This window comes from Styela clava, chromosome 8, assembly GCF_964204865.1.
Source record: "Styela clava chromosome 8, kaStyClav1.hap1.2, whole genome shotgun sequence".
In the NCBI taxonomy this organism is placed as follows: domain Eukaryota; kingdom Metazoa; phylum Chordata; class Ascidiacea; order Stolidobranchia; family Styelidae; genus Styela; species Styela clava.
In genome coordinates, this window is record NC_135257.1 from 19444224 (window position 1) to 19458934 (window position 14711).

The window sequence follows — 14711 nt, forward strand, 5'->3', positions numbered from 1 at the left end:
TTCTGATCAAAACATGCTCAGGATATTTTCTCAACAAAAACACAACTGTTTGTTTACCTGAATTTCTTTCTTTATTTGATTTCTGTAAGGTTCATTGAAGCATTGGTCGTAGTCGAGACTCTGAAATATAAGTTATGATAACATGTTGCTTAAAAAATGGTCCGATTCCGTGGAAAGGATATTTTGTACTCATGTAGTGTGTGTGTGTGTAACAGGTTTATTCCGATTTTCCTTATTTTAGTTCTATTATGAGTTCGGCTGGCCAACTGCCTGTGTTAGCCAAGTGAATATCCCCCCTGCCCATAGGCTTCCGTCCCTTTACAAAACTTGATGTAAAGTAGACAAACAAAATTAGTTACCTCCATATTGGTACATATACATATACTTCTGGAGCCCCGGATATTTTGGGAGGGAGGAAAGTTGATGAATGAGCTCAAACATGTGACAAGTCGTTTATCAGTCCATTTCAAGTAATGAAATGGTAAGCCAGTTATTTGTTTCCCAGATGTATGGACTTGATGAAGAGAAAGCAGAAACATACCGGTGGTGACAATCCATAAACAACGAAGAGTCTTAAACACTTTCTGACATGATTTGAATCTTTTGTATAAAGCCCCCAGCACTAATGCAAAAATATGAGATTTGAGAAAAACACCCGCCACGTTGGAGAATGATTTAGAAATTTGAATTTTCACCGCAACCTGCATTCCTAACCCTTACTAGATTGATAATTTTCCTATTTTGAGCATTGACGAAGACTTTTTTAGGCTTTGTACAAAATATCCCATAATTTTCCTTGACGGTATTGCATAGGAATTATGATAGTTTTCCTCTCTTTGGGGATAAATATGAATACTTATTCTACCCCAAATGTGACCTTTGACCCCATTCAAACACAAAAACCAAACAAACCTCATAATCTTTAATAAATTGAATTGAATTATCTCGCTGTGGAATTAAATCCGTTTCGTCGTCTAGAATTGTCGAAGAGGAATCTCTGCTCAGACATCTCATTCGACAACAATTACTCATTATTTCAAACTACGCTTTATAAAACAAAAACAAACAAAATTAACTAATTCAGGGAGTATAGTGTAACAATACTTTCAGGCTAGTTGTATAGAGCAGTTTAAAGTTTTGCTTACATTGAGTGTGAGATACAAAGTCTGCACCAACTTATTGTATATCCTCGCATATAAGTCCCCTAAAAACGGCTTAAAAACGGTGAATTTATAAAAATTCGCATATTATCTGACCCTACAAATTGTAACACACTGTATGCACCGCACCTATCGCAGCAAATGGTTGCAGAAGAGAATAGGTGCGATCAGAGTTATGCGCATATCAGCCAACCCCTTAGGTTGGCATATTTTTTTTAACACGGCTCATATGCGAGGATATAATAAGAAAGACTAGATTGAGATCCCTAAATTTTCCTCCATAAATACACAACAATAGAAAAAGGCACTGATAAAAAAATTATCAAATTGTAAATTTTTTAAAGTGTTCGGAAAATCGATTCAAAATCAATATTCAAACTTATTATACTGATAATACCACAAACATGGCTGTGCATTTCCCAATCTTTTTCAAGAAGGGATGTTCTAAATTCAATTCGACTCAATTTTTTGATTAAAAAGTTGGAACGTAGTCGGGTATATGTATGTAACAAAAAGGCACTTGAAAAAAAATACATAATTAAAAAATATAATGAATAAAATACGGTACTATGTAATGTCAATAAATTACATACAGTTCAGAAGTAATTCGGGGCATCGGTCTAAGGCAGGGGTGGACAAATTAAGGCACCGCGGGCCGGCCTACTCTTTGCTGACATTATGACTATAGTTTTTTAATTTTCGATGAAAATGACATCACAATGACCCCGATTGCTACTTTGTGCTTCTTATTAATATACAAAAGTATTCATAGTTTTTCATATTTCATATTCCGGGCCAGTAACCAAGTCTATGGACCTTTCCCCGACCTTTGACCTCCGAAAAATTCTTCCTATACTTAACCATTGCAAAATTTTCGGGGTTATTTTGAGAGTGCTTTTATGAGTTGGCGCCTGTAAAAAGGGGTATGTGTTTCAAACCATCATAATGATTCATCGCATACAACAATCTATTTTTTGAAAGTACTGATAAAGAATTTTAGCCTAGTCTATCACAGCTATTTCTACACTAACTTTTTATTACTGCAATTAAATTAAAACTCCTAGGAAGACAGAATGATCATTGAATTATCTGATTTATATTTAAGTTCCCGAAACACAACTAAAAACTAACGAATAGAGTTCAAAAACGCGAAAACAAGGTAATGTTTACGACCACACTTGAAAATCTGTCTGAGTGATAAAATAAAAGTGTCTGAGCGGATGCGAAAAGGGAGCATTGTTACGACACTTTTTGCATCTTGCTAATTGGCCGATGTCACAAAGTAAACGAGGAAGTCGATGCTCGGGGAAAGGTCCATTATATCCACTGACCCACTAGTAAAAGTAATTGCCCATCCCTTGTCTAAAGCCATGTCTCAGCAAATCAGCTATTACTGTAGTTTTTGGAGCATGCTCAAATAAGCTCCTAGTCATGTTAGACTTCACTTTTTTAAAGTTTAGCAGTAAGAGCTTCTAGAGTAAAGATTAGAGGGCATTTTGTTTGCCTTTTGGCTCAGAGATATCAGGTTCAAAACCTAGTCAGTTCAACCTAACATCCTTGGATAGGCTATACCAGGAGCGGGCGATATTTTTGGTCCAGGAGGACGTAAAAAGTTACATTTTATGAACAACAGTGTTATAAAAGAAAAGGTGGAAACATGGAGCCTCGTGCCAAAACTTAATCGCAATCTGAACAAATTCTGTGAGTTATTTTTTAGCTAAAACACCGAAATTTGGTTTTAGTTTGGTTGTGGCAGCATCAGGCGGGCCAGATGGAATTACCCAACGTGCCGGATTTGGCCCGCGTGCCGTTGTTCGCCCACGTCAGGGCTATATCCAACTAGATAGATATTGATCTTTCCAAGATGGTTTTTTGTCTGGAGCCTTTCTAATAATCAAATGAAAAAGTTTGAGAAAAATTCAGATTATTTCACACATAAAATACCCCTTACATTGAAAATAACTTCTTCTAACAAGTTAATAAATTTCATTTTATCCTTTCTATCAATTTTAAATTCTGTATTTGGGGGCGGAGTTAATTTACTAAATTCCATAAATAGGCACTGCTTATTGGCTGGGTCCGGTTGCGCTTCAACGAATGCAGTAAAAAGTTCAACAATTTTTTGGTGATCAAAACAGAACATTGAGTGAAAAGTTTCACCTGCAGAACGGAGTAATTCCATATCGCCAGCATGGACCAAAATAACATCAAAAACCATTTTTATAAAAGGCGTTAAAACGGTTTGGAAAGCACCATTAGGGTTGGATTTTTCGCGAGCACAATCCACAAGACCTAATAATGCTTCCAAACATAATTTACAATTATCATTCCCATATGAGCTTAAGCCCAGCTGCAGGGAAAAAAGAAAAGTGTTTAAAACTTCTTGCGGTAATAGTTCAACTTTTTCGGGGTAAATCTCACACAAAAATGTTATTAATTTATAATACTGGCAACATAGAGATGGATAGGACAGCAATTGTGTATTCATGTGAGGCAGAATAATTCCTAAACCGAAAAATACGACGTCAGGAACAGAGACTTCAGGCTGAGCTTCGTCTAAAGTTAACCCAGTATTAGATTCCAAATCGGGATCGCTGAAATCAATAAAATCTCGTCCTAAGATGTGAGTTAGGAGCTCAATAACAAGAGATAAGTCCTGGAATGATTCTTCTTCTGCGTCTCTCGATTTGAAATCGGTCGTGAGTTGCGAAAATGTCCGTAAGAGTTGAAGCGTCCAGTCATATAACATATGACATTTTGATTCTGGGAGATAACAAACTTGTTCATGAGCGACCTGGACAAATAGTTCCAAAAGTGAAACTATAACAGTTTGATGGCCTTTACATGAATGCATAAGCTTGCTCCCTTCACACAAAAAATCAGACAAAAACATAAAAATTAATTTTGTGTTCTGCGGTGACGCAGCATCTGCAACACCTCTCAATAGGTCAAGTATGGAGCTCAATTCATCAATTACCTGAGTGTTCAAAGAATTTTTCCCAAAAATGTGGTTCGTTGTTAGGTCATGGTATCGTTTTTTCACAATGTTCATAGTTTGTTCCCAGTATTTATCTCTGTACTGATTCATATTAGAAGTCCCAACTCCTACAATTGATGACATTATTTGTTGTTTCACAAATGAAGGATGCGTCCGATATGAGGCATCTCCAGAACAGATTCCATGAGCACTTTTCCAAAATGCTTCCGAAGATGACACGATTGAACAACTCTTATCGTTTCCAACTAATGTTGTCAATAAATCCGCAGTGTCTTCTAGAAGTTTAGGTTCGGAGGTCCAATGATTTAAAACAGTGCATGCAAATTTTGTGACATAATTTACGGTCCAACGTCCACCTTCTGAATCCGGCCCAAAAGCTGCAGATAATACCGGACTTATTTCATCATAATAGTCTTCGCGGAAAAGTAAATATGATCCAGACCATGTCTTTAAGAACCACATCAAGTCTTGAAGTAATTGAGGGCTCAAATTATCCACCATATTTGATCGAGTAGCATTCGAAACAACCTCACAAAGACGTAGAATCGCAGATACAAGTCTTATCACAGGATCAACCAATCCCGGCGAGGAATCCACAATTGCGCAGCTTTCTAGAGGAGAACCGAGTATACGTAAAGATAGCACCTGATTAATTTGATTTCTCTGAGCGATGCTACATTGAATTATTTCATTCGGAATTAAAGAAGTTTCGCCGTCATAATCATCAGCCAGAACATGGCCAGAAATCAACACGATCCAATGTAAGTCATCGAATAAATTCTGTAATAAAGTATCATCAACTTTAGTTTGATTTTTAATTAAAAGTAAATTCTCTTGCAACAAAGAAACTCGTTTTTCAAGCAGCATTGAGCAAGCTAGCATAGAAGTTAGCGGTGATGTTCTCGCGATACAAGCAATTGACATAAGTTGTCCGCAAAAACGATCGCGATCATCCTCTTCCATTTCATCATAATCATGGTCAGAATCATCTATTATTGCTCTAGTGCCATCTGGCGGTACAATATGACATCGAACATAATTTTCGAATATCTTTGAAGTGCATGGAATAATGAAATCTTTGGGTCCGGAAATTGATTCGATTATCGTAGTCCAAGCGTCCAACATTGTCTCAAATGCTTCCATATATAAATGGTCCTCTTCATCAATTTCTTCCTCTTTAGCAGCCCCTGCCATCGCCGTACCTGTTAACTTTGTCAAACATTCCAAAAACTGGTGAAAAATTTGTAAAATTTCTGGTGTTTTCACCCAAATTTCAAGTTTATGAGCATCAAGAATATTTTTACATGCATTTGCAATGCCTAAAGCCTCACAATCATGGAAAGTCCCATTCCCGTAAGTTTGTAAAAATTCTTGCATATATAACTTAATGTAAAAGTATTTCGTTTCTTCATTTTCTAAAACAGGGCCATGTAAAGATGCAAGTTGTGCAAGACAAGATGATGCAATCCGAGATAATTCAGCATTTAATTGACATTTTTTCGACAAACTAAAAAACAATTTTATCGTCGCCGGATTCAGTAAAACTTTTTTCCAATCTGCATGCGGCTTCAAGAGAACTTTATCACATTCAGGCTGCACAAGCGCGCTTCGACGTGTCTTAACCGGAGCAGTGAACGTCCATGACAAAATCTGCTCCGAAATTATCAGAAATTTGTGGCATAAATTTATAGTTTCATTTGAAGATATATTTTCCGCGCCATTAATATGTTGTAAAACTTCGAGTAGAAGAGAAAAGATTGTTTTCAAATCAAAATCCTCAAATGATTTTTTACATTTTAAATGTTGCTGCCACGTCATCCCCATATCACTGGATTTATTCGTTATTGAGAACTCGGTAACGAGTGCAGTGATAATTGAACATGCAATTAGTTGTTGAGTTTGATCTCCAGATCCAATTAAATTAGTTAAAAATGTATAAATTGATTCTCTGAGTTTCGGATTCGCATCTTTCATGGCTGAAAGCTTAACCATGATAGCTAATAAATGGGACAAAATTTCTCGAACAAATCTTGATAATCCTGTATGTCCCATTACAAAAGACAAAACAAATTGTTGTTGAGAATTACGATTATTTTCATCAGTGTGTCCCCATTCTCGAAGAACCACGTCTTTCAATGCTGCTGCAGCTTGGTACTGCACTGTATCATAAGTTGTGCTTTCCAACAATGTTTTGCAATCTATGAAGCTCGGTTTCGAATGACGAAAAGAAAGCAAAACATCTTCGGCTTCCTGTCGCTGTGCTGGCGATATGGTTGACTGAATCCCAAGCGCAGCTTGTGCGGCTACTTCCAAGTGTTTTACTATCTCTGGGGTGACCGAGGACATTTTGAACTTATGAGTTGATTTTAATATTTTTCTAAGACTGTAAAAAACAACATACAATATATGAATATACAGCTCAAGAAAGAAGAAGCCTATTGAATGATTGAAATGAACTGCTATTTTTTGCTTGATTGCATGAGCATAGCCAAGGAAGGACGAGGACTAAAAATTTTCCATGTTTTTTTAAATGCAGTTTTGCCGCATTTGTGGCGAGACATAAATTTTATTCCAACACTATTTTCCTGAACGATTTACTTAAAACTGGCGTTCCCTCGCTTGCTATCAATAATCCTTTCTTGAAACGACCAACCAACCAACCAAGATAGGTGTTAATGCGTGGGGTCTCATGTAGTTTCTTACCTAACATACTTCTAGTGGGCGTAGCATGACAATTTTTTCACGTATCAATCCTAACCCCCACCTGACCCCACCATCCAAAAATTACGGCATTACGACGTCACGGTAACGTGATAGGGCCCTTCAAACTATACGAACTGCCATCCAAGACGCGCAAACGAGCACCCGAAATCGAACAGTTATTTCTCTCGTTTTCTCGTCGCAACGATTTCAATAGGAGAGAGACCGATAACGTCAGTCAGTTCTTTATCGTCGGCGCCAATGCCATTTCGGTCGATCATGCGTATATTTGGCAAGCTCTATGACGTGATTGTGATGTTGTAGTGATTTAATTTTTGGATGGCGTAGTCAGATGGGGGTTAGGATTGACATATCAAAAAATTGTTAAGCTACGCCCACTAGAAGTACGTTAGGTACGAAACTACATGAGACCCAATGCGTGCTCATGCAGCTATGTAGCTTGGATGACTTGGCGATTGTTTAAGATATTGTTAGATATCGGTAGCTACTTTTTTCTAGCCTTGTTTGGAGAAAAAACCACCAGTACAGCAGTAAGCGTCAATATACAAAAAAAAATTAGCAAGGTCAACCACCTCCTAATTACTGAAATAATGACAGTATATGTCCATTCATTATTCAAAAAAATTTTACTTTTTGACTATCCTGAAACTAACATCACTGGTAAGTTACTTCTGTCTGTCCTCCTAAAATAGTTTACCGTAGTTTTCACTCCATCCACATATCTAAACTTTCAGTAATGGATACGTGGTTCACATGTAGACATGGTCACAACCACAAGAAGATTCGTCATTTATCTTCTTTCCTGGGTCAGTCAGTACAGCAGTATGTATAGATGAGAACAGGCCAATATTCGCTCAAAAATCCATCCTCACAAGAATTCACCTTATTCGCGAAAATGACACCGACGAAGTTGACCCATTTGCGGGTTGTGCCTTTTGTGAGAAAACCTCATTAGTCAGTAGCTGATTTCGCCATGTTAGCGTTTTTAGAATAGGATTTATATATTTATTTATCCCAGGGGATAGGAAAGCCGATAAAACGACTTATTCATATGGCGAACCACAGCCTCTTGTCTTGTTACCATTCCATGTCGGGTATTGGATCATCGAGTCGACGATAATGGGATTAATTAGCCAGTTTCAGATGCATGGACTTCCGCTTAAAAATACTGCTCCCGCTTGCAACCTCTTTTGACTTCAACACTTCTAACCGGGAGAAGAGATTAAAAAATAGAGACAAGGGAACTGAAGCCCATACCAATTTTCCAATCTTCAGTCAATTTAGCCTTTTTTGTAACGCCAATACATTAAAAGGTTATTATTTCCCAATTTTGCGTTTTATATTTTGTCGAACGTGACTGACTATGGGCAGGACCGGATCATGTCTTTCAGGGGCACTAAGCACTTGAGACGTTGGTGCCCTATATATATGAAAGGTAATAATAATAGTTTTAATAAATATATATGATGTTTTTGAAACATGTAAACCAGATCGTAAGCGCCAACTTTTGAAGACACTTTAAAAATAATCATAATTTTTTTTCAATAGTAAAGTTTATATAGGGAGAGTTTTTTCTGAAGTCGAGGGTCGGGGAAACATTCATTCAATACCACTTGAGGGCCAATTTATAATTAATTTGCATGAATTTTATGCGGTCTGTGACGGCTGGCCAACTGGAATTACACTATTTAACACTGAGGTAACATTGAAGATTGCTCCACGGAAATTCTCTGCGGTTCTCTTGGTGCCCTAAAAAAGCGTGCTTATATTGCTTAATTGGTAATCCAGATACTATAGGCTATCAAGCTATTAAGGAGTCCAAATAAACATGGTGATCGCAACATTTATATCTTTTCAAAACTCTCTACACGCCTCTTCTTGAGTGATATATTTTTCTCCTTGGTACACTTTTTGATGCACATTCGGGCAACTTCAACATTGAACTTTCCTCTCTCTTCATCGGCTGGGATATAATGAAGCCTCGTTCAATTTGACTCGTCTTTTAATTGGGGCATCGGAAATCACCCCTGTTGCGCCATTTATACCTACGTATTACAATTTCGAGACACAATATATCATATCTTATTTTCAAGTGGACATGCATACCGCCTTGTTTAGACGGTAAAAACGGCGCTCCAGAAGTGTGTGTAATAATATGGACGTAACTAATTTTGTTCGCCTACTTTACATAAAGTTGTGTGAAGGGACTGAAACCTATGGGCAGAGGGTATATTCGCTTGCCTGACACAGACAGTCCCCGAACTAGAATGAGGAAAATCGGAATAAAATTATGGCCTAACCTGGTACACACTACGGGAGTACCGAGAAACAACCATTTCTAACAGAAGTGTCAAAGAACGCTAAGAGGACAGTCAAACTAAAAAGCGCATCGTCTAGTTTTTATCGCGGTCGACAGCCTAGTTAATTCGTAATCTCGTCTAACTTGATTCCACCTTGGCAATTCTCACTACTACATCATCATCGTTATAGAGAGGATGTTCTCACTACGAAGCGATACCATCACGTTATTCGTCAGGTTTTTTGATGATGTTGCGGTTTAGATCAAAACACGAAGAACTTACTAATTAAAAAATTAAGGCTAAAAATATAGGTTGGTGACAGTCAATCCCCTACCCTGCAGCAGTACACTGCATCCAAGTTCTTTCAATTATTATTTAATCTCTTTGTGGGTGTCCTGTATGGTTATGTACCAAGACTGTCTTAAAAATTGATACTGTTTGAAAAAAGTAAATTGTTCGGTCTCGCGGTAAAATCGCGAAAAATGTTTCCCGTGGTATCACGGCTTTACTTAGGATACGTAAGTTTAGTCTCATTTATGAATGTTGAAAAGTTTGTAATTTTTGGAATTCGGCGAAAGCACTACACACAGGCCACAATTAAGGTTGGCGCAATCACCGATATCTGCTAGACAACCATTCCTACAACCATTCCTACTTTGTCGTTGTCGTCCGTCTCGAAGAGTAATGCAGGCAATGCAGCATCGGCTAATATGCTAGAATCCAGGGTGTACGCAAGGCTCGAAAAGGTTTCGATCTTAAATATTTGACCTTATATTTTTCACCAAAACAGTGTCATTTCGACATAAGGCACGGATTCACACAGAACGCACAAAAACAAGAGTCCTGTGGTAGCAACAGTAGCATCACTTGATTTTCTAAAAAAAAGTCACTGCATCAATTCATTTAAGCAGCTAAATAGACCTTATAGAAGAATAGAAAATCAGCGTGGAAAAATAAGATGAATGAAAGGCACCGAAAAGATTTGAAATCATTGAATTCCAAAGCAAACCAAGGAAAATGGCAGAAAAAGGAACAGATATGTTTGACTAGATTTACACCGCGCATCAAAAATTCACATAATTCAGTCCACAAGATTTGAAATAATATTTTCAAGCCGATCAATTGATATCCTCGTATGTCTTTTTTGCTTTTACAAGCCACAGTTCACCAAAATCATCGCTTCCAATTCATGTCTTTTTCCCAGGATAAAATACCGCTGTAGCATTGTGGAATAACGTTTTTACAATATGGAAAACCTAAACGTACTGTGTCCGTCGCGCTCTTGGTCGCCTTTCTGGAGTCGATATTTTGTGGGAACTCCCAATGAACCATCCCGAGTTCGCAAATCCGAGGCTGTTGCCGTTCGGTACCCAGCGCCCGTCCCCTCGATCTCTATGGTCTTCGCGCATTCCCCGTGATAATTCCGTTTCTTCTGTTACGTTAAACTCTGATTGAAATGGTAGACTGGAAGAAGGCGATTGTGGCGACTCATTCACATTGTATTTCTTCGCTTGTGTATATAATGTTCGTTTGCATTTTCTGCAATTCGTTCCAACAAGGCCTTTGAATGTTAAATATATCAGCTCTATTAGACTTAGTACAAAGCAAACTGCGCTGAATATGTTCATGTATCGAATAAAAATTGTTTTCTCCCATGGACGAGACGACCAGCAAGGTACGTAGCCCTGGCCTTTAAGAAAATGTTGTTTGCATGACGCGTAGACTGCGTGGTCTTCTTGAGTGCATAAATACATGCCTGGAACTTCGAATAATATGAAATTAAAGACAGAGTCTCCTTTGATCGTTTTTGCGGGACTATTGAAACGAAAAAGCAAGTGTGCAAGGTATATGAAAAATCCTTCCACACACATACGCAGAAGCACGCTTAGATAATACGCCAAATGAATTTTCTTTGTCAGAGGAAGTTGTTTAATATCGTTCCCATTATAGACGGTCTTCATTTTAACATCTTTCAATTTTCTTTCGCTATTTCGTCGAGCTTTGGGATCCAAGGTTTTTGACTGCTGTTTCAGTTTTTCAATTTTTCCAGTCACTCTATTTGCGTAAAAATGAAAGAAAACCGTGGGTGCTAGGACGCCGAGTAATTGGAAAGCCCAGAACCGCATGTGTGAGATTTTTGAAAAACTGTTAAAACACATATTTTCGCAGCCCGGAGATAGGGTGCTACATTTGAATTGTGATTGCTCGTCCCCATACACCGCTCCGCCGATTGTTGAGACGACGATCAGTCGAAAAATGAAAACGCAAATGTACCATATTTGTCCAAGAACAGTGCTGTATCGTTTAACGTGTTCTGATAGCTTCTCCAAAGCAGCCCACATAACTGAAGTTGTACCTTTATAGTTTGTTAGTTTTCGTTAACCATAACCCACCAATAATGTAGAACTCATATTCAAGATTCTTATAGCTATAAGCTGAAATAAAAATGTTGGTATTTCGGAAGGTGTAGTTTCAATTTTAATGAAGAATTTTTATCTGTAAGTAAGATAATTTCATAAAGTAGGTGCTGTGTCTGCTGCGGTAAAATTGACTATCTTAAATCTTTAGCTAATGACTATCTTAAATCTTTAGCTAAACAACATATCACATCTTTCTTTCTGTTGGGATTGCATAGCGAATTGCTGACATGCAAGTAGGCCACTTGCGCAACTGGTGAAAGATGAAAGATTATTTTTAGGAATTTCGACTACGAAATGTCTCTTTTCACTATTTATGGGAAATACTAACACCAGTGCATACTAATTTCTAAGAATCTTTTTCTACTTTTGCCACCGTCTGAATGTTGATGCTGTTGCTAATTTGCTACTGTCCTAGTGATCGCCAAATAGCAAATTGGTACCGTACCCAATGCCGTTTCCGTCCCCACCTCTCTACTGATATTAGCTTACCTTCGAAAATTTACATTTCTACACTCAGATATTATCCTACAAAATTAAATACACACAACCCCAGCAACTCCCTGTCTAAGATAAACGCATTCACATGCAAACTTCAGGACAAATGAACAGTTTTACCACCTAAAGACGCGAAAACAAACATCCGAATCGAGAAACGGAGCTAGCTCATCATTGCCATCAAAGAGATTCAACCGCGCAGACGTGGTTGATGAAGCGGAAGCCTAATTATTACATCACTATCAATCGGCAAGATAAAAGATGAATTCGACCAATCAAATGTATTATTTGTCGAGCTGACCTGCAAGAACTTCTCGATGTTGCAATCGAGGATGAAGTTTTCGCTGCAAATAAAAAGTCATTCTTTGAAGCTGTTGCTCCTTTTTTCTATCCGGAATTGCCACTGAATTGTCGAAAGTCGCTTATCACATAAGTTATCGGACGATTTGGCCTAAAGTGCCATATTCGTTTTTTTGGTTTATTTTTGCAAAACGCCGTAATAATTACTATTACTAATTTAAGCACTATTTTGTGAAATTTTATAATCTATGTCATTTTATTTCATCAACGTCTAACCCGCGTTTTGGCGACGCCTCTGAAATCAGAGGAGGAATGCGCCTAAGTTCAGAGTGGTCCAAACCCAGGCCTGCGGGCCATATGTGGCCTGCCGTTTCATTATCTGTGGCCTGCGTGACATTCGGAGAGTAATCAATAAATCGCATTTTGTGTTGTTTTGTAATAAAATTAATCAGAAAAATCTTTTGACATATTGTTACATCACTAATGTCACTAAATTGACTAGTGTTATGGCTAGCCGAGGCAACTAGCGCAGTCTAAATTATTATCTGGCTTTCTATCTTTTTGGTCGGGAATATATGCTAACAATATAGGCATCATATAAAACTAAAAATCGAATGCGAATTCTATTAGCCTGGGATGTCTGATAACTATTTGTTTGCACAATAAAAGTGTTTGTTTTTTATTGCACTGTTTATATATTCTTGGCACTATTGTGGCCCGCGAACAATGAAAAAAATAAATTTGTGGCCCGCGGAGCCGACAACCTTGGACCACCCTGCCATAGTTCTTCATCGCACCAAGACAAACATCCTTGCCGTGCATATATTTGTTTGCTTTGTCCCTCTGATGCATCGCAGCACAACGGACAAAAGATCTATTGTCTACTCCAGCGTTTCCCAAACTGTGTTCCGCGGAACACTAGTGTTCCGCGAGCAACTTCGAAGTGTTCCGTGGAAAAGGAATCAAAAATACGTCTAAAATGGTCGCTATGGAGATTTGTCGATTCCCAAATTAGGGGCCGCGAATCGAATTTTAGGGGCCGCAAAGAGAACACCAATTTTACAAAACATCAAAAATGCATCTTTCGAATTGTTTAGCATTGTTAACGTGAACAAGGTCCGCGAAAAAAATTTATATATCCAAAAGGGGCCGCGAGTTTGGGGAGCCCTGATCTTTGAAACGTGAAATTGTCGCCCAGCTGACCGTTCAATATCTCGTCACCGTCGGCCTAACTGGGAGAGGGTAGTGGCGGCGTTTTCGATAAGTCATACAAAATGACGTACGTACAAAAATACGTCGGCCTAGCTTTTTGACTGTTATTCATTCATAAGTTTATTATCAAGTTTACAACAATCTTTTTGGTTTTGCTATAGGCAAACGTGTAGGTATAAAGAATAAAGGCAAAAGGGTCAACTCTTCTTCCTCCGTATCAGCCTTGTTTTAACTTAAAATGCTGAAAAAATCACTCATTTTCGCTAAACTCTATTAAGTTGATAAATAAACTGCGGCGAAATTGCAGCAAGTACTTCTACCCCCATTAGACGTAACATTAGAGGCAAACACTACGTAATGGAAAGTAAATGACATAAATGGTAAAGTGAATTTAAAGTTTCGAATCCCACAAGTGATTGAAAGTTACTTAGCGATATTGAATAAGCATAATAGCGCTTTTTACTCAAGTCGACTTGCTAGAAATGAGGAGACAAGAACATTCCTAAATGTGGAAATCTTACTCACAGGGAGGTAGCAAGCACCATTGGATACGTACGGTTCACATAGAAATTTGGTCTAGTAGTTAAGAAAAAAAGTCACAATAAAAATAGAAGATGAAAACAACAACGAAACAAGAAGTCCATTTTGTGTTCAATAATAGTACAAAAATTAGAATATTCAAGCTGTTGAATGCCATTTCAACGGTAGCACTTGTGTTTGTTTGTCTTAGGCTACTTCCCCCACACTGACCAGAGGTTTCAAATATATATATAAATGGTTTTGCCATAAACTGATTAATTTAGAATTTTATTTTTTCAAGGAAAATTGCTCAAAGCAAGGTCCCACACACCCACTCAAAAATAAAGAAGACTGATCTCTGAGCGAAGTTTTGGGCGACCTCCGTGACAATAAAGATTGATAGATATAGTGGAATTGCATCTCACTAACTGATGCAATTCAGTGCTAGCTCTGGTGTTTGCGTCAGGTCTCTTCCCCACATTGACCAAAGGTTTCCTTTTCCTACGACCTCCCTCTCGTTTAGGCACACCAGAAGTGTATGTACCAATATGGAGGTAACTAATTTTGTTCGCCTACTTTACATCAA

The 14711-nt window shown here is 38.0% G+C and overlaps 3 protein-coding genes across 3 annotated transcripts in view; all 3 read right to left on the bottom strand.

Moving 5' to 3' along the window:
* The window catches only part of LOC120345271 (H(+)/Cl(-) exchange transporter 6-like), a 22877-nt gene extending 21836 nt beyond the window's left edge, over window positions 1-1041 (bottom strand). The window contains exons 1-2 of the mRNA XM_078115407.1: window positions 913-1041; window positions 58-120 (exon numbers count right to left, since the gene is read on the bottom strand). Coding sequence (XP_077971533.1) covers window positions 58-120; window positions 913-1032 — 183 coding nt within the window. The 5' untranslated portion in view covers window positions 1033-1041. The remainder of the gene's footprint in view (window positions 1-57; window positions 121-912) is intronic.
* LOC120345270 (exportin-4-like) lies at window positions 1042-6555 on the bottom strand. Its single transcript, XM_039414650.2, has one exon. The coding sequence runs from the start codon at window positions 6502-6504 to the stop codon at window positions 3085-3087; it is 3420 nt and encodes a 1139-aa protein (XP_039270584.2). The 5' UTR covers window positions 6505-6555; the 3' UTR covers window positions 1042-3084.
* Window positions 6556-9926: 3371 nt separating this feature from the next.
* LOC120345532 (gap junction alpha-6 protein-like) lies at window positions 9927-11629 on the bottom strand. The gene has a single exon (XM_039415013.2). It carries the CDS (start codon window positions 11519-11521, stop codon window positions 10436-10438), a length of 1086 nt encoding a protein of 361 aa, XP_039270947.2. The 5' UTR covers window positions 11522-11629; the 3' UTR covers window positions 9927-10435.
* Between the last annotated feature and the right edge of the window lie 3082 nt (window positions 11630-14711).

Excerpts from the sequence above, each read along its gene's own strand:
- LOC120345270 (XM_039414650.2), bottom strand. The coding sequence starts at position 6,504 with ATGTCCTCGGTCACCCCAGAGATAGTAAAACACTTGGAAGTAGCCGCA.
- LOC120345532 (XM_039415013.2), bottom strand. The coding sequence starts at position 11,521 with ATGTGGGCTGCTTTGGAGAAGCTATCAGAACACGTTAAACGATACAGC.